The sequence below is a fragment of the Ailuropoda melanoleuca genome, chromosome 10 (genome assembly GCF_002007445.2).
Source record: "Ailuropoda melanoleuca isolate Jingjing chromosome 10, ASM200744v2, whole genome shotgun sequence".
In the NCBI taxonomy this organism is placed as follows: domain Eukaryota; kingdom Metazoa; phylum Chordata; class Mammalia; order Carnivora; family Ursidae; genus Ailuropoda; species Ailuropoda melanoleuca.
The window spans coordinates 17,723,242-17,751,144 of record NC_048227.1 but is presented as its reverse complement, the minus strand read 5'-3'; the positions used below and the strand labels follow the sequence as shown (position 1 = coordinate 17,751,144).

At 52.1% G+C, this 27,903-nt stretch overlaps 1 protein-coding gene across 5 annotated transcripts in view; it reads right to left on the bottom strand.

Annotated features, from left to right (window-relative positions):
* GTF3C1 (general transcription factor IIIC subunit 1) overlaps positions 1 to 27,903 on the bottom strand; it is a 75,131-nt gene that overhangs the window by 38,294 nt on the left and 8,934 nt on the right. For 3 of the 5 annotated variants that reach the window (XM_034670211.1, XM_034670213.1, XM_034670214.1), the window contains exons 4-11: positions 27,182 to 27,325; positions 25,126 to 25,222; positions 20,574 to 20,697; positions 6,712 to 6,879; positions 4,813 to 4,928; positions 3,487 to 3,793; positions 2,644 to 2,894; positions 290 to 426 (exon numbers count right to left, since the gene is read on the bottom strand). In XM_034670211.1, the coding sequence (XP_034526102.1) occupies positions 290 to 426; positions 2,644 to 2,894; positions 3,487 to 3,793; positions 4,813 to 4,928; positions 6,712 to 6,879; positions 20,574 to 20,697; positions 25,126 to 25,222; positions 27,182 to 27,325 (1,344 nt within the window). The remainder of the gene's footprint in view (positions 1 to 289; positions 427 to 2,643; positions 2,895 to 3,486; positions 3,794 to 4,812; positions 4,929 to 6,711; positions 6,880 to 20,573; positions 20,698 to 25,125; positions 25,223 to 27,181; positions 27,326 to 27,903) is intronic. The other 2 variants (XM_034670212.1, XM_002926592.4) reach the window with 1 other exon arrangement.

Below are 27,903 nucleotides of genomic sequence, written 5' to 3'. Positions count from 1 at the left end.
TCTTCTCCAAGGAAAGAGAGGGGCCCTGCACCTTCCCCAACTTCCACTTCTCGCTCACTCACTCTCTGCCCGTCTAGGGGTTCGAGGCCCCTCAACGTCTCCGCTGTCCGAATCGCTGGAACAAGTGCGAAATCCTTTCTACCACTCAGGGGTGCCATGAGAATCTACGTAGCAGCAGAAGACTCAGAAGCCCCTCGCTCATTTCTGTGGCTTGTGATAGCCAGCTGGCCTGAGATCTCCTGTTAGTGCAAGACAGACAGACAGACAGACAGACAAGACGGCTCCTTACGTGAATAAGCTCTCGATTAAGCGCAGGTTGGTGACAGCTTCTATGATCAGGTTCCTGCGTTTGAGTAGTCGGTAAGTTTCGTGGGGTTTGTCTTGGCCTGGGCCGTGCTTCCCTGTCTTCTGGGAACTGCCACTCTCCTAGAACAGGGACCAAGGAAGAACACAACAGGTTCAGTAAGGTTAGGGGGCCAGACACCAACCCTGTGGGGGCGCTTTGCCTCTTGAGGGGATTTCTACACCCACATTTCAAGAAGGGAAGTCAAGAGGGCTGGGTCTCACTGGGAATATCAGGCAGAAGCAGCAGTGGGCTTCTCAGTTCACGCAGTTGTCCCTGGGTTTGTTAGGGTGTGCGCCAAATGAAAGACAAAGGGAGAAGAAGAGAGCTGTGTGCTCTCTCTCTCCTGTTTCTGCCAAAATGCCCACGGTTCTTTTCATGGCTCCTGTCTTCTAAGAGCTTCCGTGAACTCGTTCCATCTGCCCTTGGATCAGATCTGTTAAAGCCCTCGAGTGTCCCCTGAAGGGAAGGGAAATCCTGACTCCAACATATTCCTTGCAGATCACTTGGCACAAATGAGCACCCACAGCGGCCCAGGGCTTCCTGCGCTGGATGCCCTCCTCACTTGGAGTGCTGCTTTCAGGGGAATGAGAACCAGCTCGAGGAGGCTGCTCGCTGCTGGTGTCAGAAAAGCCAGCCCCAGATCACTTCCCCGCTGAGGGCCGGGGCTTTGGGAGAAGCACAGTTCTTTCCTGAAGGGGGACCAGCTCAAAAGGGTTTAAGATCCAAGAAGGGGCCTAGGAGAAAGACCTTTGTGCTCTCCCGCACTAGAGCAGACATTCTGGAGGGGAGCCGTGTGAGTAAATCGGCCACCTGCCGGGGCGGGGGAGTGGGCTGCTGGTGAGCAAGGTGGAGACACGCTCTGCCAACGGCCCTCCAGATACGGCGTTCTCGCCGTCTTCTCAGCACGATGCAGAGAGGACAGCATTCTGGTGTTACTTTGGGAACAAATTTCTAAGAGGAAGAGAAAGAGCTGAGCCAGACAAAAGGAATTCTAGGACCTGGAGGGAGCATGCGTGCTCCTGGAGACACGTGAGCCTGATCAGAAGGTGCCAAGGGGGTGGGGGGTGAGCGACGCAGACAGACCCTCGGAAACCTGCTGGGATCCACCTGCTGGCAGGCCCAGCTTCAGTGAGACACAGTCCCAACTGGGACTTGAGAAGTTCCGGCACCCAAAGACGAGGAGACGGCTGAAAGTTTCTGGAAAAATCCACAGAGAACCTCTGCACTCCGCACCCCAATGCTTCTGCTGTAGGGTGGTACCGAAAGCCCAGGCCTCCACACCAGCAAGGGAGAAGCAAGGGGGAAGCTCCACACACACAGGTTCTCGTCCCCACTTTGCAGCCACCAAGCAGGCAAGTTGCTCACTCCCCCGGGGCCTCCCCGGTCTCGTCCCAGCCCAGAGCCGACATCGATCTCACAGGGGTGCTGTGAGGCCTCTGCGAAAGAGCAGAACAGCACGTAAAGCCGCCCCGATCCAGCTGTGCCCTGCATGGGTTGCCTCGCCCTGATGCTGTGCTTTGGAAGCGCAGGACACACCACCGGCGGTTTCTGAGGCACATTCAAGTGACAAAGGACAGCATAAGGTGAACTGAATCACATCATGAGAGCAGCGCTCCTGTGTCAATTGCCTTTTTCATCCTTCTAATTATGCTGATGAAAAGCATTTGATGCTATTGTGTCTTTAATGCTGTGACACCCAACAGTATCTGGCCAGAAAGTACTGAACAGTTTTGGTTTTCTTTTATCTATTTTATAATTACCTTCCTCTCATGGCAAATGACACTGGCCCTTCATCTAAGGCAGGGCTTCTCGGCGTTGGCACTGCTGACATCTGGGCGGGATAATTCCCTCCTGTGGGCTGTCCTGGCACATTCTAGGAGATCAAGCAGCACCCCAGCCTCCACCTACCAGATGTTGGTGGCCCCGCTCCCCCAGCCGTGACCAGCAGAAATGCCTTGTCCAGACATGCCAGATGTCCCCTGGGAGGCTACACTGGCCGAGAGTGGGAAGAACCGCTTAATCTAAACAAATTTTCCTCCCAAAATAAATTTAAGTAAAAGGAGTAAGTTGTTGGAAATGAAAAGACTATGTAAACAACAGTCCCGGCTTTCTGGCTGGGCAGAAAGGTGGTCCGACACAGAGCGCTCAGACTCAGTGTTCTATTACTGATTTTGTTGTCGTTGTTGCCGTGACTGTTAGGCACAGAACTGAGAAGGCCAAGGTCCACCTGCCCCCCCCCCCCCCCCCCCCCCCCCGCGCCTGTCGGAGAAAAGGCGCTCCCCACCGTGAGCACTCACCTTTGGGTTTTCCAGCCTGACTTCTTCGATCACGGTGATGTCACCGCTGCTGCCCCTCATACAGCGGGAGCCGAAGGACACGCCGGGGTCTGAGGAAGTGCTGGTGTCCTGCAGGCTGTCCCTGCCCGCAGAGCTCTGGCTGGCTTTCTCCTCAGCCGCTCCCAGCGAGGAAGGCGGCTGCTTCTTCGGTGGGTGGAGGTTCACGACTTTCCAGCCGCCTGCAGTGGAGGGGCGGGAGGAGCAGGACTGAACTGCGGCCCCATCGAGGAACAGAAAGAAGGGCACTTATGCTCGGCAGCTGGACCAGCCCCACGCAGGCCCAGGATTCCATGTGGTTGGTTGGGGTCTCGGGCGCAGGACCAAGTGAGCAGTGTGGGTGCCCCTCCCCGCCCCACTACCCTGCTTAGCTGGACACCAGACCTGCAAACTTGCCGTGGGCTCCACGCTGCACACGTTTAGAAAAGTTCTAACTAAACTAAAAACTTGAGGGCTCCTCAGATGGCTGGAGGGAAGGGGACGGAGGAAGGTGACTGGATCCCATCCCTTTACTAGTAAAACACAACAGAACAAACTGAACGTTGGCCAAGGAGAACTGACTTGTAAGCAGCCAGGAGATACACCACATAACCATCTCCCCCAAACTCAGGATTACGTGATCATGTGACACCAACAGGTCCCCAGTTAGAACAGCACCAAGGAGGTCCTCAGGTGTCTGCTAAACTGAACGGACTGTTTTCTGAAGATCCCCAGAGCCAGGCAGGGTCGGCAGCAGCTCAGATGGGAGGGCACACATGCCCCCGCCAGGCTGGCCCGCCCTCCCCCCAACCCTGAGGGCACCCGTACCCTTCGCTGAGGTGGAGTGATGAGGCTGGGCCCCGAGACTGGCATTCAAACAGGTCTTCCCGTCACTCTGGGATACTCTGCCTCTCCTCTTGCTGCTGCCCTCCTCCTCGCTGTCTGACTCGGAGAGGAAGGTGTCCTCCCCTTCCGGCACGAGTGACTCCTCCTGCACCGAGGCCAGGCTCACTGTGGTCAGCAGCTGGCTCCGGGCCTTCTCCCTTTTGTACTGCCGGCTCAGATCGCTCTCTTCTGCAAACACGCAGGAGATGTACTTGGTGGTCCGCTGACGCCCTTCGTCTTCCATGAAGCCCTGGAGGGGATAGGAGACGTGTTCCATCACATTCAGAGGGCGCGACAACACTCAGGCATGCGGGTGAGCGGCGGGCTGTGGGGGCTGCTTCCTGATCTCTCCTGCACCTCCTGTCACCGCCCAGGCCCCTGTCTCCCTGTCTGGTCCTCTCTCAGGTGCTGCTTCCACAGGCCTATTGGAGATGGTTTTCCACACTGCAATCCTGATGTGTCTGCTCTACCGGAACGTGAGCTCCTTGAGGGCAGGGGTCTAACTTGGCCCGCCCCACCTCCCCAGCGCCCTGCGCAGGACTGGGCCCACAGGAAAAGGTTAGTGAGCAGTGAGTGTTAGCTACACAGGATTCGAGGGTTCAGAAATGTCACGGACTGGAGGTCACCAGCGCCATGGGGCCCCTGCCTTGGGGATGGAGGATGAGGTCATCACCAACCCGCACTCATTCTTCAAACATGGGCAAAGGGGGTCTCCTGGGCCCTTAATGGCAGGAAGAGCAACATCTTCTATATGCCAAGCTCACGCCAAGGCACACGCCAAGCGCTCTGCAATCATTAGCTGGACTGTGATCCTGCCTTCCAGCAAAATGGCCAAAATGTTGGCAAGAAGAGAGGGAAGGATAAGGGCTGGAACGCAGACATGAATTCCAAAAGGGGACCAGCAGATGCGTATGGAAGCCCAACCCGCTGTCCCCAGGAGCCAGGCAAGTGACGAGAGAGGAGGAAGCCTGAGTGGGGGCCAGGGCCCCTGGCGAGTGCACCCGCTTTGACTAAAGGGGCCGTGGGAGGTTAGCCAGCTTCCTGGGAGTCCCCACAGGGCTGTGCCCCGACGTGGCCACATCTCCTGCTGACTTTTCAGGGCTGAAGACTCATTCCATTTTGAAAAAGTGAAAACCAACAAAACCCAGTGTGTGTGTGGGGGGAACATGGCATGCCTGCGGGCAGCCACCTGCAACGGAGACCGGCTGAGACAGCCCTGGGCTATCGCGCAGCCAGACAATGAAGCATGTGCATGACTCGTGATGTTACCTTGACAACCTTGAATCTCTGAAGAAGGCGACACAGCATTCTTGCTTCCAGCTTTCCCACGTTCATAGCCACTCGGATTTCAGCTTGGGAAATTCCTTTCGTGCCTCTGCGCTCAACTGTGGAGAACGGTATAGAGACGCGGCCTCAGCGAAGGAGCCCTCCAGCCCAAGGTCAAGGCCACTCCCGCCACCCTCGGGAAGCACCGACTCGTCAATGTGGGGAAACCAACACGCAGAATAAAGTCTACGTCTCCTCTCTCTCCCTCCCCTTCCAAGAACCTCTAAACACTCCTTCCAAAAGCTAAGCTTCGGTGCTGCCTCCTCCCCATCAGAACAGTAAAGGGCAAGTGACCAGCTCCGCATGTGCTCAGCTCCGGGTGACAGCGCTTTTGCCCAGCAGCCGAGCTCGCTCCTTCACGGGGACTTTTCCAGATATAGGAAACATAATTTTTTTTTTTTTTTTGCTATTTTTAATTAAGAACTTTTTTCATTTCCCTGGCTTTCTGGGCAGACTCAAAGGCGTCCCGAACAGTGATGGCAGCCGTGTCCCATAACAGCCACCCACCAGCAGGCTGGAGGGGGCGGGTAGAGTGCCATCAGGCCTGTGGTAAGCGAGTGGCAGCTGACTGTGGTCTATCATCCACTCTGTCAACTTTGTCCACTCCTGCCTTGCTACATGCTGTCACTGTCTGTGCCTCGAAGAAGCCCTTTGAAGTTTACTCAGTGGCTCTGGGACTGGAACTCCAGGATGGAGCCTGGTGGGCATGCGGGCAGGGGTGGTAGGAGACCCCCTCCAGTAAAGTGCACGAACCATGGGGCAGACTTTGCAGCAAAGCTCTGTGTTCTGAAATAGTCCCCCCTTTATTTCCTGCTGCAGTGCACACTTAGGCTGCCAGGTACAAGCCGCCTGGATAAAGGAGGGCTTGCAGCATTGTACTTGCACAAAAATAAACATCAGAATGAAAGGAGGGTCTGGGTGGCTCAGTTGGTTGAGCGTCGGACTCTTATTTCGGCTCAGGTCATGATCTCAGGGTCGTGAGATCGAGCCCCATACTGGGCTCCCTCTCCCTCTGCCTCTTCTCCCCCAACCCAACCAAGCACACACTCACGCTCTCAAAAAAAGAATCGGAAGAGGAGACTAGAATGTGTCACCATATTGAACTAACAACATGCTCAAAGTGGGCATGAGAGGGTTAAGGGCAGCTTTTCCCAAACTGTGTCCTGAGGAATCCATTTGGAATGATATTAAGAGTTGATAAGAAATGCCAAAAAGACCCTCAACAAAAGCTGGGTTGATTCACTGGTGTGGCTTCATACCAGCTGCTGACTCGCATCCTGTGGTCACCACACCTCATCTTCTGTCCTCCCCACGGGGACCCGTGGCCACCCCATCAACGGCTCTGAGTCACCGCTGTCTTACGTGGATTCTAGGGGCTTTAGGGAAAGGGCGAGGAGTGGGGGGAGATGATTTCCTCCCCTCAGCACTAGACTCGGGCCTGTAGTAAGTCGAGACTGATTTCAGAAGATGGGAGGTGGCTCTCAAATCTTTTGCATTGTCGTATTCATAGCTCAGTTTTTGAGCTTCTCCCACAGAGAAGGCCCTGCGTCGATGTTCTGCCTCTGCTCCTCACTCAGGCCTCCCCCTTACGCGCTGGGGTGCATATCACCCCCAGTGTACAGATGTGGGAACGGAGGCTCAGGGATCTTGCTACCGTCCTACAGAGCCACTATTCACACTCAGGTCCGACCCAAAGCCTGACCCTTCCAGGGAACCACGGGGCCCCCTGCTGCCTCCCACTCTCCACAACACAGCCCTCTCCTCTGCCACGGGGGAAACGCATCTCTGGAACCGCAGCGCACAGGAGACACATGCCAGCAGGCGCGCGCGCACGGGACCTACTGAGTTCGTAGGTCTGCGTGAGCATGTCCCGCTCGTACACGATGTCCACCGGGGGCACTGCCTTGGAGATGACCTCCTCGTCGTCGTCGTCATCCTGGTCATGGTCGTCCTCGACCTTCCGTTTAAATTCCTTCAGCAGCCTGAGGCAGCGCACCATGACGTCCGTCCCTAGGATCGCAACGTGGCATGTTTTCCAGCAATGAGCAGAGCACTGCTGGGGGGTGGGGGGCAGGGGGTAGGGGGCACAGCTGAGACAGAGACCCAGGGAAAGGATTGAGTTCAGAATACTGAAAACGGCATGTCCTGGGGCACGAGACCTGAACGTGTCCTCCATAGAACCGTTTTGTGTTCCGTATAATTAGTAAACAAGGAAATGCAAATGAGAGGAATAATGAGGCGCTGTGTCAGTCCTACTAAACAAACAGCGGCCTTCTCCAGCTCGAGACAAGCTCTGCGGCAGGAGGAAGTGGGCCTGTCTGTCCACACCGGCTCCCTAGCACCCAGCACGGTGCCCCACACACGAGCAGTATTGCCAAAAGGGTGAAAGCCATTTCTCCCCTTTTAAGGGGAGACCCACTGCCAGTAAGTTGCGGTGGCAGCGTAAACAGCTCTAGAACCTTCTGAGGGCATTGCTGGAAGGCTTTCACCAACGATGCCAAGAGTGGGAATTTATTCCAAGAAAACTCCACAAGGAGGCAAAAGCTGCGAGCCTGAAGAGGTCCACACAGCACTCTGTGCTAGCTTTCCGGAACCACACAAACAATGAGGGACTGAGCGGTGGGGTACGGACAAGCCATCGCTCTGTGGGCTAGTGCGGCCCTTCAGACACGACTGTGCCCACACCCAACCCACACAAGCACCTTGTGAGAAGAGTAACAAGCTTGGGCCATGGCTGTGCCAAGAGAAAAGCTGCAAGGGAGAGCAAAAACATGTCAACGCTTTACTAGTGCAAACTCACTCGTGTGATCCTGACAATCCCAGGAGGCATTTTACAGACGGGGAAACTGAGGTACAGAGGATGACATGACTTGCCCAAGCTCTCTGGAGCTCGTAAGTGACAGGGGCAAAGGTACTTGGGCGGGGTCACAGGTTTCCACTGCAGAAGAAATGAACCCGCACTAAGAGGTCCTAGGACAGAGGAGTGTGACGGCAGAATAAGGGCCCCGCAAGGACAGCCACGCCCTGCTACCTGGAACCTGCAAATACATTACCCTCTGTGGCAAGAGGGACTCATGGGCAGGCATGAGTTAAGGCTTTTTGCTGTGGGGGTGGTCTTAGCCTGGAGAATGTCAGAGGCCTTCGAGAGGGAGGCAGGAGGATCAGAGGGAAAGACTAGAAGATACCAGGTGGCTGGCTTTGAAGACAGAGGGAGCGAGCAGGAGCCAAGGAATGCATGGGGCCTGTAGAAACTGGAACGGCCAGGAAACGGATTCTCTCCTAGAGCCTGCTGAAGGAGCAAAGCCCTGCCACCTTTGTTGAGTTAAGCCCTAGGACACCCATCTCGGGCTTCCAGAACTGTGAAACAAGAAAGCAGCATTGTAGATGGTTTCTGCACCTGCATGCCGAGGGGCATAATCCAGGTGCCAGTGCAGGGGGCGGCCACAAGAAAGGTGGACTCTGCCACCACCCAGCGCCTCTTGTGCAGGAGCTGTGGCCACTGAGGGCCTTCCCGTGGGGTGGGAAATGCTCACAGTGAGCATGGCAGACTGACCTCTGAGCAAGGTCAGGTACAACACCGCAACTGGGGCAGGGGAGTCTCATGGGGGGCAGAGTATGAGGCTTGCAGGTGAAATTCACAAACATCAGTGCATCTCAGGGCCCTGAACTCATCAGACTTACCCTCGGAGCAGGGACTGGCCAAGGCCAATCTACCAGAACCCTCCTGGAGGGCAGGCCTGGCTGGGGCAAATGGTCACAGAGTGTGGGAAGCCTCAGGTACCAGTTTGGTGCGGATTTGCCTGCACGCCTCACGGTGACTGAAAATGCCCCCCCCACCGTTCATGATTTTTCAACAGAAGAAACATGATGTCACAGCACTGGCTTCCTCAAGCCTTGGCTCCGTCCATGGCTGCCAGGCCCTCTCAGGTTCTCCCACTCTGCCCTTTGCTCAGGTGCCTGCCCCGCCCCCTCCCTTCATTTCTCCCTTCCCAGATGGGAGCCTAAAGCAACCAGGAGGGGAGGCATGGCGATAAGGGGGGACCCTTGGGCCCATCTGTATGGGTGAAAATTATTTCAAGACTCAAGTGACCAGAAATGGATGTTTCACTGGGGTTTCCTCCTGGTAGCCAGCACACCCAGCACACAGGCAGAACACCAACCTCTGAGTCACTCCCCACATGGTCTTCCCCCACCTCCCCGTTCTCTACCCAAGTCCCTCCCGTGCTTCTCAGACAGTGCCGGCAGAGTGACCGCCTGCTCCTAATATTAAAACTATTATCATTGCTCGACGCATGCAGTGTGCTGAACACCGATCAAGGTTCTCTCTGTGTTATATAAGCTGGTCCTCACTGTGGCTACCATCCTGTTTCACACTTGAGGACACTGGGAGCCAAGACATGTGCCCAAACTCCCGCTGCTTAGCAAGGGAGGAGCTGGGATTTACCAGTCTGGCTTTCGAGCCCAGGTCCCAAACCTCGGACAACTATGGCCCCTAATTCAAAGGCATCCGTGTGACCGAGCACAGCGGGTGATCGGGGGCCGGGGACTCTGGCTTCTGCGTGAGCGGTGGCCCAATGCAGCACTAAGGGGAGGCAGACCAGCACACCTCGGCAACAGCCTGGCGTTATGTCTTCCACCCCGTTTTAATTTCTTTAAGAGGGTAACTGGCCGAGAAAAGATACACAGAGCGGCGCTCAGCATCAGCACAGGGAGAGAAGAAAGGCTACCATACACTCGTGGATCCAACGGGCGAGGAAGGAAACCCCTCTCGGCCTTCCCAGCTTCTGCTCCTCACAGCTCAAGTTGGCACCTGAGCTCCCCCTGCTTTGACAGCATGTGATGCCTGTCCCCCGTCACAGCCTTGTCCAAATGGCCCCACGGCTGCCTCTGCTGCCAGCCAGGATGGCCGGACCTTCAGAGGAGCATCGGACAAACCTGGGCTCCAGGGTCATCTCAGCTCTACAACCTCCCTTTCCTGAGACCCCAGGGAAGTGACTGAGCAGAGCTCTGTGTTCAGCTCAGCAAAACGAGAGGCCGATGTTTTCTACCTCACGCATTAGCGGGCAGATGCCCAGAGAGGATGTCCGTGCAGAGGCTGGGACGCAGCAGTCAGTCGACCCTATCAGCCAGCACTTGCTGTGTCACGGGCCTTGCGTGAACTGATCCCTCAGATCTCACAATCCGAGGCTGGGGGCCCCCATAAGCCCCACGACACAGGTGAGTCTCCAGCAGACTTTCAGTGGAGGGTTCGGCTCAAGCAGCTCAGACAGGGCTCAGCGCGAGGCGGCTATGCCTCCAGAAGGCCAGGCATGACACATCCAGGTGGCTGCTGGTGAGGTCTGGGCTGTGGGGTCTGCCGCTTGGCCCATCCCACACAGCATGGCTGATTTCCCTGCCACGAATCCCAACAGCACTGACTTCCTTCTGGATCCATCAGACAAGGAAACCCCAATCATTTATCCAAACTGTGTCTCTCTGGTCTTTCTCAAAACACTGATCACTTAATGTGTCCTTTTCGCCATGCCGTGTCAAATGCACCCTTACTTTGGAAACCCTTGTGTTAGAGAGGAAGTGTGAACAGCGGTTAAGAACCTGGACTCTTCTGCCAGAGCTGGTGTGCAAACCGAAACAAGCTGGTTAACCTCCCTCAGCCTCGACCAGCTTGCCTGGAAACGAGGGCAAAGGAGAATGTCTAGCCTTATGGGGTTGCAGGGAGAACTGTAAGAGATGAGGCCAGTGAAGGAGGCCAACACCGTGTCGTCTGTGGCTCATGGCTCCAAAGAGCCACTTGGAATTCGTTTCGCCAGCCTTCTATGCCTTTCCCATAGCTCTGGAGTTTTACCAGCCTCAGAATTCCAATTTTTCTTTCTTGAAATCCCTTTGGCTCATGTTTGGCTATTTTTAAGGCAATTTTAAGGAGCCTGTTCCAGACCACAAGTCAGCAAAAGCCAAAGCAGAAGGCGCCAGAGCGAGACCTCAGTCAGCACACGCATGCAGGGCCAACAGAGCCGATCAGCTCATCTGAGCCGCCCCCTCAGTGACCAGCAATCCTTATCTGAGGAATCACGGCCTATTAACGGCAACCACGGATGCCTGGGCACAGGGCTTACTTTCCAGGAACAAAAGGCAAGAGATCGCTGCACACATTCTCAGGCATTTTAAAGATACAGCGTGCACTAATGTCTACAGTTCCACACAAACCAAGCACGCGGTTCTTTTGTGCCGAAAATCCAGAATGGGCTCGCCCTGGCATGAAGGAAGAATGGCTTCATTTTGACATTCTGAAGACCTGGAAAGAAGAAGGGAAGGACTGAATCCTTCCTGAGCACGTAGGATGCACCTGGCACTGGGTTAGACGTTTCAGAAGCTATTTTAATCACCGTGTGGATTCTGCACATGACTCCTGCCATCTTACGAGAAAGGAAAACAGGCTCAGGGGGTCAAGTGACCTAACGGATGTCTTGGACCTAGAAAGGTGCCTTTCTCCCACACTGGGTAACCTGGCGGGGCTGGAACTTCCGATTTCTATCGGAAAACACCATTCCCCATGAAGGGAAATCCTGAGCTGCGGTGAAGGGGGACCGACAGCCTGTATTTCTCACATTCCCAACCACAACCTCACCTGGCCACCCAGCAGAGCGGTGCTCTCAACGTGATGAACCCAGGAGAGAACAAAACCAAGACGGGAATGAATGCGCACAACAGACTCGCTCTTGAAGTCACCAACGAAGGGACAGTCCTACTGGTAAGCCAGGGAGAGGTTACATATATTCAGTGTTTTACTCCCGTCCTGCCACACACACACACACACACCCCTGGACGGGCCTAGGATGGTCAGTGTTAAGGTGTCAGGCAGGTAGTCTGGAAACCATAATGGGAAAGCAGCCCATTGGACATTCTAAGGAGGTAACTGCCTCGGGTAACTGCTAGACACACAGACTTCAGGGTTGTATTCCGAACGAGGGAGGGTGCTGCAGCCCAAACCCCAGGGTGATAGAACCGGTCAGAAATCTGGGCTCTGGGGACCCCTGGCTGGCACAGTCTGTTTGCTCAGGTCATGATCTCAGGGCTAAGAGATGGGGCCCCACATCGGGCTCTGCGTTCAGCATGGAGTCTGCTAAGGTTTCCTTCTCCCTCTCCCTCAACCCCTCCCTGCTCTCTCTCTCTAAAATAAATCTTAGGGAAAAAAAAAAAAGAAATATGGGCTCTGGAGCATCTCTGGTGAGGACCTGCCTCTGCTACCTACCAGCTGGATAACCATGGCTACGTGAGAGGACCGCCCTGTGCCTCAGGCTGTTCAGCTGTAAAATGGGGACAGGACCAGCATCTTCCTCAGCGTGCGCGGGACTGTGCCTGGCCAGCAAGCATGTCAACAGGTAGCGCTCGCTCCTGCTCCTATCACAGTGATCATACTGCAACCCTGGAAGAACTCAGCTTTGAGGATCAAGGATCATACCTCATCACCTCAGCTGAAAATCTGATTGCTCGGGGCCTTTCCTTCAATTTCAAGCATTTCTTCTGTGTTGGGCCCCAAACACATCAAGATGAAGACGGGGTTCCTGCCTCGCAAAGGGCAGTGTCTGGACGGGGGGGGGAGCGGTCAGCTTGGGTTTCGCACAAGCCAGGGTTTGAGCTCTGGCTCTACCGTGGGCAATCTGCTAACCGTTCTGAGCCTCGGGCTCCTCGTCTGTAAAATGGGCACAGTCCTCACAGCGTGGCTGGACTCACCTGCTGAGAAGGACCAGCGGAGTGAACGCAGGAAGGTGCTCAGCCTCACAAAGCAAGCATGCTACCTGTGCCGGGGTTGCGGAGAAAGGAGCCGGGAGGCTCAGGGCCCTACCGCCAGCACGTGCAGTGGGGGGAAATGAGGCGGCACATGGGGCTAGGCAGGGGAAGGTCGAGAGGGGGAACCCTGGGGGGCACACGGGAATTGTCTAGGCAGAAGGGCAAGGACAAAAGGCAGAGGAGGGCGAAAGGTGGTGGGAGGGTGGGGATGAAGGGGAAGGCCGACTACAGAAGGTACAGAAACCAAGCAATGGAACTCGTATTTTTTAATCTGTAGCCTGGTTTGCCTTTATTCTGTAGGCATGATTTGAAGTTATTTCTGTGGTGGACATGGAAGATGGACTGCGGAGAAGGCTGGCAGGGGGAGCCCACAACTTCCAACTCCCCTGGCCCTGGGACAGTTGTCCTAGGCCAGCCCCACCGTCAGCCCCTGCCCCTGCTCAGGCCCCAGGCACTCACCCACCGGCTCCGAGGGCCTATCAGTTCAGCCCCTTCCCTCTCTCAGGGAGGTAGCCGAGGGCCCTGGTTAGAGACTCACACCTTCTGTGCTCAAATCTCCAGGCTGGCCCTTCCTCACTCTATGACCTGAGGCAAGGGATCTGTGCTTTGGTTTTCTTATCAGTGGAGGGGAGGAAAAGAGCGTCCACATGATGGGGTGGCCAAAAGGACCAGAATCAAGCACTAACACTTGGCACAGAGCCTGGCGTATTATCTGGATGGCTTTTCCACCTCTCCCTGGGCTCCAGGACTGTCCACAAAATGGGATAACAAAACGGCAGAATCTTCCCCGGTGCCGTCCTCTTTCTCATGGCCTCAGATAAGCCCACGGAGCCCACGTTCCCCTTGCTAACTGTACAAGGTAACAAGGGCGCTGACAAATCACATAAATACAAGATGGCTCACGAGCTTTAGGTCACTAGAGAAATGCTCTCAGCCCGCCGAGAGTTCCAGGGCCCCCATTGAATGCCCAGTGCAAGAACCACCTCCCAAGCCCTTGGGCTGAGTCAGGGACTGACTCATTTAGGTCACCGGAGGTTCTTAGAGACCCACAGAAGGAAAGGGCTGGTGGAAACCGTGCTGTGTGGAACATGACAGCAGTGAACCTTTCTTGAAGGCTCTGAGCCAGGCACTGGTTAAGAATGGAGCGGCGCCCAGCATGGACACATCTGTCACTCTACTGGCCCCCTGCCAACCTGTGGCTAGCTGGTCACCCATGCGGCCAGGCATGTGCTCACACGTCCCTGCACTGGCCTCTTCCAAGCCCCGAGGCCAACCTCGCCAGCCCCTCCCCACATCAGTCCTCTGTGTGTGGCATACCTACTGCCACCTGCCCCCGTCTGACTCTGCAGAATACCCCCCCCCCGCCACCTCCCACAGCACAGCTGAGACGGGCATGTTTTCTTGCTCAGCGAGGCCGATGGACATTCCCTCATAGTCAGCAGGCTTAAGGGCCAGTTCCCTCCCGGGGAAAGCCGCAGAGGAGCCACAAGGAAAGGACTATTTCCCAACAAGGACACTGTCCCCAGGTGCTGAGCTCCCTCGGGAGCAGGAGGGCTGCCTGGGGCCCAGCTTGACGTGACTCAAGGTCTGGAATTAACGCCACGGAGGATCTTACTCCTTATTCTACCTTTTAGGTGCTTGCCTCAAATTGTTTTTTGCCATACTAAAATGTCTGTTTCTTTTATTTATCTCAAATATTGAGAGTAATTACCCTTCATTTTTTGAGCTGGCATCCTTTAATCAACTCTGCCACTTTTAACTGAAAGAGATCTTGCTATTTTTAACTGATTTTACTGGTTCCAGCCACCCCCCAGCCCCGCGCCACTAATTTTCAAGGCTTTAAACTCAGCTCTGATGATCTTTTTCTATTCTTTTCATGTTTATGTTCACCCTTTATCCTTTTTGTGTTTCTGATCTTCATTCTTTTAAATTCTACTCTCCTGGTTTCAAAGCTCTTTTAAACCTTTATCTTTATTTTATTGCATTTTAATCCTTCTCGATATGGCTCATTTCTCTTTTTCCTTAGCTTATATACTTTAATCCTATTATAACTTTTCAAATGTCGCTTTTTGCCATTTTAATGCTCTTAATTTAGTTTGCTGTACCCTGTTACAAGTGTTTCTTGGTGTTGTTTTTAACAACTTTACTGAGTTATGATTCCCATTCCACACCATTCACCTTGTGCAATGTACACGTGTCAGCGGTGGTTCAGTGTATTCCCAGGTTCGTGCATCTGTCCCAGTCCAATTTGAACACCTTCCCCACCTCAGACCTTGCAGCTGGTACCCTGGGTGCCCCCACCGCAGCCCCAAGCACTCACTCATCTACTTCCAGATTCCCCACTCTGGACTTCCCTCTAAATGGAATCGTACAGCAATGGCCTTCTGTGACTGGCTTCTTTCCCCTTTGGTCTTGGCACCCTTGTTGACAATCAGCTGACCACCGGCGTATTATCAATTCTACTCCTTGATCTGTCTATCCTTGTGCCGGTACCATACTGGCTTGATTCTTATTGCTTTGCAGTAGTTCCAAAACTGGGAAGTTTAAGTCTTCCTACAATACTTGATTCTTGTTTCTTACGATTGTTTTAACTTTCTGGGTACCCTACAATTCCATACGAACTTTAGAATTAGCTTGTCAATGTCTACACGCAAGTCAGCTGGGATCCTCCCAGTTTCGGGAGTGCAGCCATCCTATCTACATTAAATCTCCAGATCCAGGGTCTCTGGGTGGCTCAGTCGGTGAAGCGTCTGCCTTCAGCTCAGGTCATGGTCTCAGGATCCCAGGATCGAGCCCCACGTCGGGCTCCCTGCTCAGCGGGGAGTCTGCTTCTCCCTCTGCTCCTTCCCCCGCTTGTGCTCTCTCACATAAAATCATAAAAAATAAATAAATCTCCAGCTCCATGAACAAGGGATGCTCCCATTTGCTTAGATCTTAAGTTTCTGTCAACGATGTTCTGTAGTTCTCAGATTATACGTTTTATACTTGTTTTGCCTGAATATATTTTCCTAAGTACTTTATTCTTTTTGATGCTAACAGAATTGTTTTCTTAATTTTGTTTTTTGAGATTGTTAACACAACTGATTTTTGTATATTGACCGTGTGTCCTGTAATCTTGTTGAGTTTGTTCTTTCTTTCTAAGGGTCATGAGTTAATGACTATAGGAAGAGTCTACATCATAAAGAGAGGAATACAGGTGCTTGGACCCCTTCCCCATCCCTTTCCATGCTGGATGCACTGGCCTGACCCTGGACAACCTGACTGACCACGTCCATCCTCAGCCCCAGGGCACACAACTTCTGTCACCTGCTTCCAGCTGGCCCTCATTTTCAGAAGAATAACCAAGTTTTAACTTCTATTTCTCTTCCCTTCTGTTTTTAGCCCAAATGAATAAAATAGTATGACTAGTAAACACTTGAAGAATATAATCCGAATTTTGCAAAAACAGATCAGTTCAGGGTGACTGTTTCATTACCAAGGCTTTTTTTCTTTTTTTTTCTTTCTTTTTGCAAAGCAGATCACTGTGGCTTCCTGTAATGAACTTGAAATATGCCTAAATCCAAACTCCTTATTTACAGCTTTTAGAAACAACTGGAATATATCCAGGCATACCTGTAAATTTACATGAAGTAATCCATCATCTTTATTTATTATTTAAGTCTTGTCTGCTCTATAATGCCTTAGAGGGAAGGTTTATGTTAATTCTGTAAACTGGGATGATAAAGCACAGGCAAAAAAAAGACTAAAACTGTGCCTTCATCCCTTGTCTCCTGCACAAGGAGAGGAACTGAAGTGGTGCCTAATTAAATTATATTTGCTAAGCATTTGCTTAGCACCTACTCTGTTGTGAGCAGATACTGCAAAGGCCTCAAGGATAAAAGTACATGAGGGGCGAGGCCACCGCTCTCAAGGAGCTCCCGACCTAGCTGGAAGCAAGTCACACAGATAAATATCTGAGTCACAGTGCGACACAGGACCCACACAGGACCCAGCCGATGACCTGAGCAGCAGGAGGTGGGTAACAAGACCATCGCGGAATGACATGAGCCTCCCGAACAGTCAGAACGGGTTCACCGTGTCAGTGTGTGACAGCCTAAAGTTTCTGATGGTCACTGTCTTAGGAGTCTGCCCACTAAACCCCGTGTAAGGAGCTAAAGCCATCACGACCATCAGTAGCGACTCTCAGGGGGCTTTTCTTCCCAGCACTAGGCCTCAAGAAAATGGGGGCCACTCACTATGTGACACGGACACACCAGAGTAAAGCTGTCTATGGGGCTACACAGCAGGAGGCAGGGCATCCTTGGGGGATGGGGAAGAGGGGCCCTGGGGAAAGGCAGCAGCATTTCTCCGCCTGGCCGATGGCTATTAAAGAAATGAAATTTAATGTTGCCTCATTCCATTTTTTGCAGGGAAGTTGAAAGCCTGACTTTTTTGGTATGATTTCTGATTTTTAAATGCCCAGCAATGAATTTGATGAAAATAAACACTGTGAGCCAAGCAAAATACACTGCAACATGTGGCCGTTCCCAGTCTGTGGCTCCTGCTCTGTGTATGCTGTCTTCTGTAAGCCCCATGACGCTCGGGAAAGTTGCATTATTATCCCCAGATAATCCTGCTGCGGTGGAGAGGCCAAACTTGCGGAAGGTCACCCAACAGGAAGTGACAGAACGAGCATTCTGACCCAGAGCTGTCTTAATTAAAGTTCACTGTGGTTGGTGTCTTAGTTGCAAGGGCTGCCTTACATTTCCAGGGGCCTCAAGCCTGGGAGAAGCTTTGCTCTGTGGCTGCCTGCCCAGCAAGGAAGGTTCTTTAACAGCGTCTCCTTCATAGTTTCTCTCTACTTTAAAAATATAATCATTCCATCTGTTTATTTTTAATGTCTCCTTTAACGGCGTCTCCTTCATAGTTTCTCTTTACTTTAAAAATATAATCATTCCATCTGTTTATTTTTAATGTCTCCCTTCCAATAAATCAGGAAATAAAAATGATTAACAGACTCACAGGTCATTACAGTATTAAGCATTCAGAGAAGTCCTCAGGACACCTCTGGGACTTTTCTCCCAGCCACAGGACCTGGCGGTATTTCCTGGTTTTCTCTCTACTGACAAGATTGATGCCGCCTTTCTGGAGGGACTCCAGGCATTCGACCAGTCACATGTGCCCTTGGCACTGAAGGGACTCAAAGGTGAAGTCCCCTCTAGGGACTTTCCCTACCCCCAGGGACACCTTCCTTGGTTTATTCACCTGTTGTACGGTAATATTGGTGTGTTATCACCTCCTCCCAAAACTTTGTTCAGACACAGGAAAGCCAGACAGCGTGGGCAGTGACTGATCAGCTTAGCGAGGAGGTAAAGGAAGAGACATAGCCCCTCAGACGGGCAGTTCACTCTCACTCGGCAAACATGACTGCCGACCTCCTGTACACACCAAGCCAGTCGTTGGGTAGGCCGTGGTCTGTCCACATCAGCACACTCTCTGAGCTGTGGTAACGAAGCCAGCCTCCGTAGGCTGCTTGCTATGTCCACGAAGGCAAGCATACAGGTCCTGACCTTTTTTTCTGATACAACTTTTGGTTTCCCTTGGCGTTAATAACTTCATTTCTTTCCCATTGGCTTGGTTTTGTGTGTACCCGTCACTACTTCTCACACACACACTCAGCTGACATACAACCTTCTCTAAACACAGTCACGCTCACGAGGCAGCTGATCCTTCGCATGGACTTCCGTCCCTCCAGAGCCCTCCTGCCTGGCTCCCCTGTGGACGGGTTGCCATGGCGCCTATCACGGTGATTTCCCTTCACCAGCTCATGTTTTTCCTGGTCTCCCCAACAACCCGGACCCGACTTTTCCCACATCTTGTTTCAGTCTGCCATTTGACTGCAACTTCCTGAAAGGGACCATGGGAGATGGGAGATGAACTGTTTCAGATCTGCATGTATGAAAATCTCCGTATTTTCACAGTGGATTGACGTGAAAGCTGAACAGAGAGCTCCAGATGGAAAATCCACTCCCTTTAGAATGAAAGCACTGCTCCAAGGCCACCTGGCTTCAGTTACTACTGGGAAGTCTGCCGTCTCCTCTCTGGAGGCTCCTTTGCTCCAGGTGTCCTGAGTCCTGGGATGTTGAGTTTTGGTGTGGGGTTCTGTGTGTTCTTCCTGTAGGCACCTGATGGGTCTTTTGCTCTAGAACTCATGTCCTGCAGATCTGGGAGAATCGCTTGTGTCATTCCTTAGTGTCTCCTCTCTTCCTCTGCACACATTCTGTCTCTCCCCGAGTCCCTTGTGCGGATGTTGGACCTTCTAGGCTTAACGTCTTATTTTCAATTTAGCTCAACTTTATCTCACTACCTTCCCTTCTGCTTAATCTTTTATTGCAACAGTCACATTTCTTCTATTTCCAAGGGCTCTTTTTTCTTTTTTGCACATCCCTCCTTGAGAGCTTCTCTCTGCTTTCATGGATGCAATGCCTTCTCTCTGCCAGTTCTTTCACGTTTTCCTCTGTGCCTCACTTTCTATTTCCTATGTTTGTTTCTGTTAGAGTTCTCAAATGTTCATTGAAGCATTAAATTGCTGCTGGAAGACTGTGTTTTGGGTGTTGTGCAGGGGGAGGAGGAGGGAGCCATTGTGTGGGCTTCTGTGTAGGGGGAGCATGCAGGGGCCAGCTAATTTTGTTGGGATGCCCCTAAATTTCAGTATCTAGAAGACTCTTCTCTTGGGCCAGTCAGTTTCTGCAGAAAAGCAGCCTCCAGCCTCTGGCCTAGGGGACGGTTAGTCTGACAGCCAATGTTCAGAAGCCAAGTTTGGAACAATAGTGAGAGGACCCTCCTCTTTTAGTGTCCCATATTCAGCACGCCGCCCTGTCCCCACTGGGTCTGTGACTCCAGAAACCTTCCAATGCATCTTAGGGAAAGTGGCAGTGCAAAGTGGGGGAGAGGACCTAGGAAAGCAGCAGCTGCTCACCCACACTGCCAGCCAACCCCCTTGTCTCTGGCGCCATCCAAACTTGTGCTCAAAGGTACCTGGGATCTCCACATTCTTAGTTTATTTCAGGTTTTGAGGCATCGACTCTTGGCTATTGCCCTTCACTGGCCTTGAGCTTCCCCAGGCTGCTCAGTCCGTTACTATCTGTCCATCTGCGTTGAGCACCAAAATATTGTTGACGATTCTCTGCTGTCATTCCTGTCCTGGTCTCTTTGTACCTGCAGGTTGATTCCTTTTATATCCCTTGTCATCACTAGGCAAGAGTTTGGGAAGAGTGCAGATAAACGCATATATCCCATCTATCATCTTCTATTGAAAGCTCTGACCCTCAGCTTTTTAAATGACTTCGGTTGGTCATGAACAGCATGGCATAAAAAAAAAAAAAATCAAGAATAGAGAAAGATAAAGGAGGAAGGTTTTTAAAGTTTTACAGTCTATGGTCCTTAGTTTAACCTTCCTGGAAGGTTCAGATCCCACATCTGTCACTTACTGATCGCTCAACCTTATGTAAATGACTTTGCATCTCTTAACTTTAATGTTCTTATATGCAAAAGGTGATACTACCACCTACCTTGTAAGGGCTACAGAATATTAAGATCATGCAACACAGCATCGGTACTCTCAAAATGCTGGAGAGAACAGTGGTTTAGTGTAAGAAGGAAAAGATGAACTTGCTTTTGGACACCACGAAGCTGAGAGGTTGGAGGGACATCTACACAGACACGTGCTGACACTTAGGATTACTTTCATTCAGTGAACATTTCCTGGGCACTTTTGCTATAGGAGATCCTAAGTGAGACACTGAGGAATGAAGAGTCGAACAAATGTGCAATCACCCACTGCAAGGCTGAACGTGGGAAGAGAGAAAGGCCGGAACTTGGAAGGGAGAAGTGAAAGCCGTCTGCACAGCCAAGGGGAAAGAGGCTGAGACTGCCTTTACCTTTCTTTGTCTTACAAGGCCCACACTCAGGGTGGATCTCTTGCAAGGGGAGAGACACCACCTTCGCAAGGCCAGCGTTCAGCATGTACTGGTACAGCCGCTTAAATGTCCTTTCGCACAGCCCCTGCCAAAACACAATGTAAGAGCTGCTATCAGATGCGAGCGAGGCGTCTGCAACCGCTAAAGTCATGTCAGCAAACACAAGTTCAGGACCTGAGTTAACCGATTCTCTTGAACGAGGAAACACTGCAGCGGCTAAGGAGGAAAGACTCCAAGCTATGCTGTGAAGGGAACAAAACAAGGTCCAGAGCACTAAATAAACAATTCTAAAAATGGTTTTGATTACAAGAGGGAGAAAGAGATTTATTTGCTCAAAGATCCTGGAAGGATATGTAGGGGTGGGAGTCAGGCAGACGGGGGTGGGGGCAGAGCTAGAAGGTGGCTTTTCACTATATACTTTTTCAGTGTTTGGTTTTCTAACAAGAAAGTGTGCTATGGACACACACACACACAAAGCACGCATGCACCTTCCCTGGGCAATGGAACAAATAGAAAAAAAAAAAAAGGAAAAAAAAGTACGGCAAAAAAAATGCAATTTCGTTTATCAGTGAAGCTTCCACAAAATGACCCTATGTGCTCCTAACTGCAGGGGCCACCGGCGAGCTGCTTCCAGCATAGGCCATGTTTTCCCATCTACACGTTTGTGAAAATAAGTGATTTATTTGCCAACGTTGAAAAGTGAAAAGTAAAAAAAAAAAAGTAAAAAAAAAAGTAGGTTCTGGCTTCACTCGGAAGAAATCCGGCAACAAATCCTGGGACTGCGGATCCTCAGGGCAGCCGTCAATGAGAGCCAGGACAGGCACACTCATGCAGAGTGGCCCCAGCAGCCCCTTGCATGTCGGGGCTGCAGGTCAGTTCCTAACTGTCACCAGTTAGGTGCCGTCTTCTCTCACAAGCAGCCAAGAGGACAATGAAATATTTCTTGAGAGCAAAACCGTTTTTTATACTTGGCCTGTTTCATTCGTCCATATATCCATTCTGGCTGCTGCTAGCGTTGGCCTTTGCGAGCCCTGAAGTGGTGAGGCCAGTTCTGGCTGCTGTGAGCTGTGGGCGGAACCACGGGAGGCACTCACCGCTAAGAGCCATCAGTGGAGTCTTATGGCTTTCCTCTTACCCTCCGGGGGCGAGAGAGGGAGCAAATGTCTGCGGGTTGCCGCCGCCATGTACATGTGATCAACTGTCACAGGGCTCCAGCCCTTGGGCAGGAGAACATATGGCACTCAAAAAAATACAGACGACTCACATATGGCCCATCCACACACCAGCTTGTAAACGGGATCTATTGTTAATCTAGCTGGGTCCCCAGCATCATGCAAAGACCCTACCGAAGTTCATCCATCAAACCCCGGCCCCTAACATATGGTCCTAAGTCCTGGACCAGCCGAAGCGAGGGAGGACGATGTCGTCCCGCCTTCTGGGGGGCTGCCGGCAGGGACTCAAACAATCTGCCCAGAAAAAAGGGAAAGGAGCAGTGTAAGCCTCCCCCACTCCCCAAAAAAGACAGCATCCATATTCATGGCATCAACCTTGTGTATTGGCTAATTATTCACTAAGTCCTGCTCCGCTCTCTCTGACCCTGTTTCCAGCTGCGGACGAGACATCGCCAAGTGAAAAGTCCCAGATCTTCATACTCAGTAAATCGTAAAGTCAAATTTGTCATGCGGCTCGTCCTCGCAAACGGGTTCCTCCTTCTGTACTCCCTACTTTATTCATGTATTCATGCCACACGTGTTTACTGAGCGCCTACCGTGGGCCAGGCTCTGGCCGTCCGCCTGGTGGGGCTTCAGTAGTAAACAAGCAGGCCTGCTCCCTGCTCTCCTGGGCCTGCCCTTGGGCCCTGTCCATTTCAGTGAGGTGCAATCACTCAGGCCAGACAGCAAGACTCTTTCATTCACCTCCACCTCCTGGCCTCAGTCACTCACCACACTGAAACATGTCCAATGATACTAGCAGTCACCCACCTGGTGACCGGCCCGAGGCAACAGCACTGACCTCCTGCCTGCACCTCCCATCTCTCTTCCTGCCACCGTTTGTTTCCTCAACATTCTTCTCTCCTTGCAACTTCTCCATCTATGAACTGCCACCAGCAGTTTATGAGGCTGAAGGCCACAACAACTCCTCAGCCTGGTGCTCTAGACCTCTCCTATGTGGCCCCAACTTCCCTCCCCGGCTGCATCTCTGTGACTCCCGCCTGAGCTCGCTGCAGCTGGGTTACTGCACTTCCAACCCATCTGCTCAGGCCGCTCTCCCGGGCCTGAAATGCCACTACTTGGGGAACACTTCATCTTCCAAGCCCCCGCTCGACTGTAACTTGCTCTATAAAGCTTCTCCCAGATCTCTGAAGAAAGTGCACCCTTGGACGCCTCCTTTTAAACAGGCTTTGAGCCTAAGTGCGTGTTCACACGTCCGCCCCTCTGGTGACACAGCTCCATGACACCATGAGACCTGTCATCCTCACCAACTTTTGTCACCGTGGTGCAGCACACAGTTCTGACTCTGAGCAGATGCTCACTGAAGTATTTGCTGGATAAATAATGGAATGATGCCCTATCACGGTGCACTCCCCTGAGCCAGTCCACAGTGCTGACCTGAGACCAGACTAGCCCGCTCTCCCCATGCCTGAGTGACCCAGGCGGGCAGAGGGCTTCATTCTGCAATGTCTGCTGGACAAGAAATATAAGGGACAGAGTGGGCAGAATTTGTTTTGTAAGCGAGCAGGAATTTTCTAGGGACTAGGGACCCTAAAGAAGCTTTATTGGTCTGCCTTTCGTTTTCCACTTTTGATAGAGACTCAAATACCAAGAAATATTTACCGCAAACAGCAGTGCACGTGTAATGGCAAATGACATGGGCCTGCTGTCTGAGAGGTGGCAGGAAGGAAGGGGCCTGGGGGGCAGGGCAGTGCACAACTGGCTCGAGCTGACTGCTGTTAAATGAGAGACTGCAGGCCCCGGCTTGCCAGAGCCTCTGGTATTTTAAAGGAAGTTGGAAACTTTGATTTTTACGTGAAATCTCAATTAAAAAAAAAAAGCTAGGTCAAACGTACTTTAAAAAACATATAGGCCCGATCTGACCTATAAGCCTCATAAGCTCTGCTTTAAAGAGACGATATGGGGTGCCTGGAAGGCTTAGTCAGTTAAGCTCCAACTCTTGATTTTAGCTCAGGTCATGATCTCAGGGTCATGGGATGGAGCCCTCCGTTGGGCTCCATGCTCAGCAGGGAGTCTGCCTGGGATTCTTTCCCTCTGCCCCTCCCCCTGCTCACATGCACATACTCTCTCTACATAAGCAAAATCTTTTTTTTTTAAATTTTATTTATTCATTTGTCAGAGAAAGAAAGAGAGAGAGAGCACAAGCAGGAGGAGCGGCAGGCAGAGGGAAAAGCAGGCTCCCCGCTGAGCAGGGAGCCCAATGCGGGACTCAATCCCAGGATGCTGAGATTGTGACCTGAGCTGAAGGCGGATGCTTAACCGATGAGCCACCCAGGCTTCCCAATGAAAAAAATCTTTTAAAGAGACTTGGGCACGTAACAGATCTAGCGTTAGAGAAGAGGCCCCTTTCCCCTACAGTGGAATCGGAGACTGGGGCTTCACGCTCAATGCAGCAGCACGAGGTGAGGAGCGAGCATTATCCTGGCGCTAATCATCAGACTCCGAACCGTGTCCCCTTGTGGACTAATCACTATGACCCAAACAGCTTGACTTTATTTTTATTATTTATTTTTTTAATAAAGATTTCATTTATTTATTGGACAGAGAGAGACACAGCAAGAGAGGGAACACCAGCAGGGGGAGTGGGAGAGGGAGAAGCAGGCTCCCACCGAGGGGCTCCATCCCAGGATCATGACCTGAGCTGAAGGTAGACGCTTAACGACTGAGCCACCCAGGCGCCCCACAGCTTGACTTTGAACTTTAGGTTTTCAGTTCTGTCTAACCCACAGGGCAATGTTTCTCTCCCCTTTCCCATGCCGGCTCTTCCCTAGCTTCCACCGAAGACTGTCCTCATCAGCCTGGGGGCAGCGAGGCTGCTCCATGCTTTCCTCCTCTCCCCCTTCACCCCTGCCTCTAATCTGGGGACCCAGAGCCCAAGCTGGCCAGTCCGCGCTTTTCTCCCTGCATCATCTCGCCTGCCTCTCTGCAAAGTCATGATGCCCTTTCCATATCAAGCCAGTGGGGACAGAATTAGAAGTGTGCTTATGGAAGCACCCCTAAATGCCCAGGTTTGCCATTCCGCACGAACTTGTACAGTAGGTCCTAGAGCAGACTGTGGGCAACAATGGGAGCCGGTTAAGAGCACAAAGGCCTTCAACAAAGGACTGAGCACTTTCTTATCCTGTGAAACAAAGGAAGATCCCACTTGTTTCAAGGTTAGGGACGGTCAAGGCCATTACAGGGCTTCCACGTGCCAGCCATCTAATTCACGTTCGACAAGGAGGTCCAGGCTGCAGCACACATCACTCCAGCCCAGCACAAGGGCCGCCCCGGGCACTCACCAGTTCTTCCCTCAGCCTGCCCAGGGTCTCCATCTGGTTACTCCGTGTGCTCAGCACACCCGAGAGCTTCTCCATGAGGATGTCGTACTTGCTCCTCCTGTGAGAAACACAAAACAGTGCATCTTTTCAAACCTACTGCTGAAGAGTGCCTGTGTTTTAAAGATGCCAAGGCAAGACTTAAATGACAACATACCAGCCCAGACCGCCTCAGTCCTAGGTCTCAGCCATCGTCCAGGGCACATTCCGCACCTGGCGGGGCAGGGACTATGGCTCTGAGTGGTTCGGTCACACGACCAAGGGCACCTAAGCGGTGACGATGTACAGACTAGACTCTTCGGCTGCAGCTGTCGTGATTCTCGAAAATGCCTGACATTTTTATAATACCATAAAGTTGAGGAAGCACCGTCTATATTTCCGTATGATTCACTTGGTGAACGAGGGGGATTATTTCATAAAGAAGTGAACAGGCTCTTCTAAAACTCAGACTCAAGACGTGAACCTAGGTCTTTGGACACATCCAGTGCTCTCTTCGCTGTCCCAATGCCTCTGATCCTGAAGCACGACTTCTGACTTCCCCGGCATGAGCAACCCCACCTTCCACCTCACTTTTATCGTGTAGGATCATGACAGCTTCTAAGCTAATGGCCACCAAGGAAGCTATGAAAGAGAGCAGAAGGCTCCCGGACTGTGAGTGCCTGGGGAAGGTGCCCTTGGCTTTACCTGCCCACAGCCCTGGGGGTAGGGAGGGCATATGTATGGGATTCAGAGTCAACGCCCACACTGACTGCCTCTCAACGCATGAATAAAGGCAGACGCAGATATTTACTGTACGAGGACTAGAACCGGCACCGTGTCGTGCCCAGGATCCAGGAGAGGAAACCATGCTTCAGAGAGCTCAAGTGACTTCGCCCAAGTCAAGTACAAATGACTTAGTCCATTGTTCTCCCTGCCACCCACGGCTGCCACCTATGTTCTCTGTGGACACAGGCCACACACCAGTGAGGAGTCTGCTGATACTGATATTTAACCAATGGATAGTAAGATAAATAAATGAAATGCAAATTCTCGAAGCACGATTTTCTCTAATGCAGGATTTCTAAAACGTAGGGCTGAAGACGAATTTGGAATTTTGACAGGAATACAGTGATATCATTACTCCTGGAAATCTTTAGTCAATAGTCTGTCTAGACATGTAGATTACGTGCTTTCTTTGGGTCCAGGCCTGTGCTATTTAGTGGGCACTGTAAACCTTAAAATTTTCACTGAATCCTTAGTGTTCACCCACCTCCCTTTTGGAAGAGGTGCCAGGCCACTGGGTAAAGGTCAAGGCGTCTGTTATTTGGCTAGGGGAGACAGAGTCATTCCCCGTGGTCCAGGGAAGGGGGAATGCCTACCGCCTCTCACGTCTCCAGTGACACTGCCAGCCTCCACTACAGGGCATCGGTGCCCACATACTCAGGGGGCACCCAGCCTACTCACCCAAGGGCCACGTATTCTAGGTCCTTTACCCACTCAACCCTTCCCCACCCTGGTCACTGCATCTCCCATCAAGGGCGGCACAAGGTGCTGGAGTGCAGGCTGAGGCCTCTCTAAAGGGTGGTGGACCATTTCTTTCCCCCATTCTATGCCAGGCAGTCACCCCAACAGGGAGTAGCAAAGAGGCAGAGACTCACTCCCAGAAACTCTCTGATGCTCAGAAGGCAATGTGCACATCTCACCACCTTGCTACACTGTCCGGGCTAGGACACGTAGCTGAATGGTAACATCACGCATGGTACTCACTTAGCAGAAACCTCCCCATCTCACCATCTAGGTTGATTTTGAGTTGCATGTCGGGAAAACATGCCAATTTTAAATTGGAAACAATTCAATCTTCATTCTGTCACTGTAACGAATCTAATTTGACTTATTATTCTTTTTATGCTCCCCCCAAATTTCACCAACATATTAACAGTTCCTATTGCCGGGCTGCGGGGTTATAGGATTTTTTTCCCTCCTTCCTTTCTATACTATCTCCAAATTTTCCACCAAGTGCTTTGGTGTCTGCACGCCATACCTGTCCACATGAAACCGATTCAGGAGGAGGAGAATTGAGTGCTGCTGGGCTCCGGTGGGTAATCGGATCACATGGGACTGCATTGTAATGAGCCCGTTTTTGTTCAGAATTTTCCGGTGATAGTGGAGCTTCCCAGCATCAACCCTGCAGGAGAGGAAGAGCATGGCTAGGTCAGTTTGTTTGCCGGCTACTCTCCCCCAACAGTACAGGTGGCCTCTCACTTGAACGTGCTAGAGACACACACTTCCTAGTCAGCCACTCCAAGGGAACAGTCGCTGTGAGACAATGGTCTTGAAAAGAACAGGCATGCCTCAGCCTGAGTGCCCCCCAGGCCCCAACAGAGGTGGATGGGAGATGGGGATAGAGGCCTGGGGAAACGAAGCGGGATGGGATGGCTGGGCTGGGCAACGATGAGGGTTAGTGAGGACACCATCAAATACGGGTCTCCAGTCCAGTAGTGGCCAAGGAGTAAGGTCACTCTATATCCTGGTTTGCTCGATGGGCCCCATTTATGCCCACTGCCCTGGCATCCCCCTGGAGCTCCACCTTCCACTTTCAAAATGTTTGGCTTAGCCACTAAATTATACGGTCGCCCCAGGGTCTCTTCAAAAACGAAGCACTGATGCCCAATCATCATGGATTGCAGACTGCCCCAGTGGCACGAATGGGTGGAGACGAACGGGGAAGGGGAGTCCACAAGGCCTGTGCTGGGGGGCACGGCA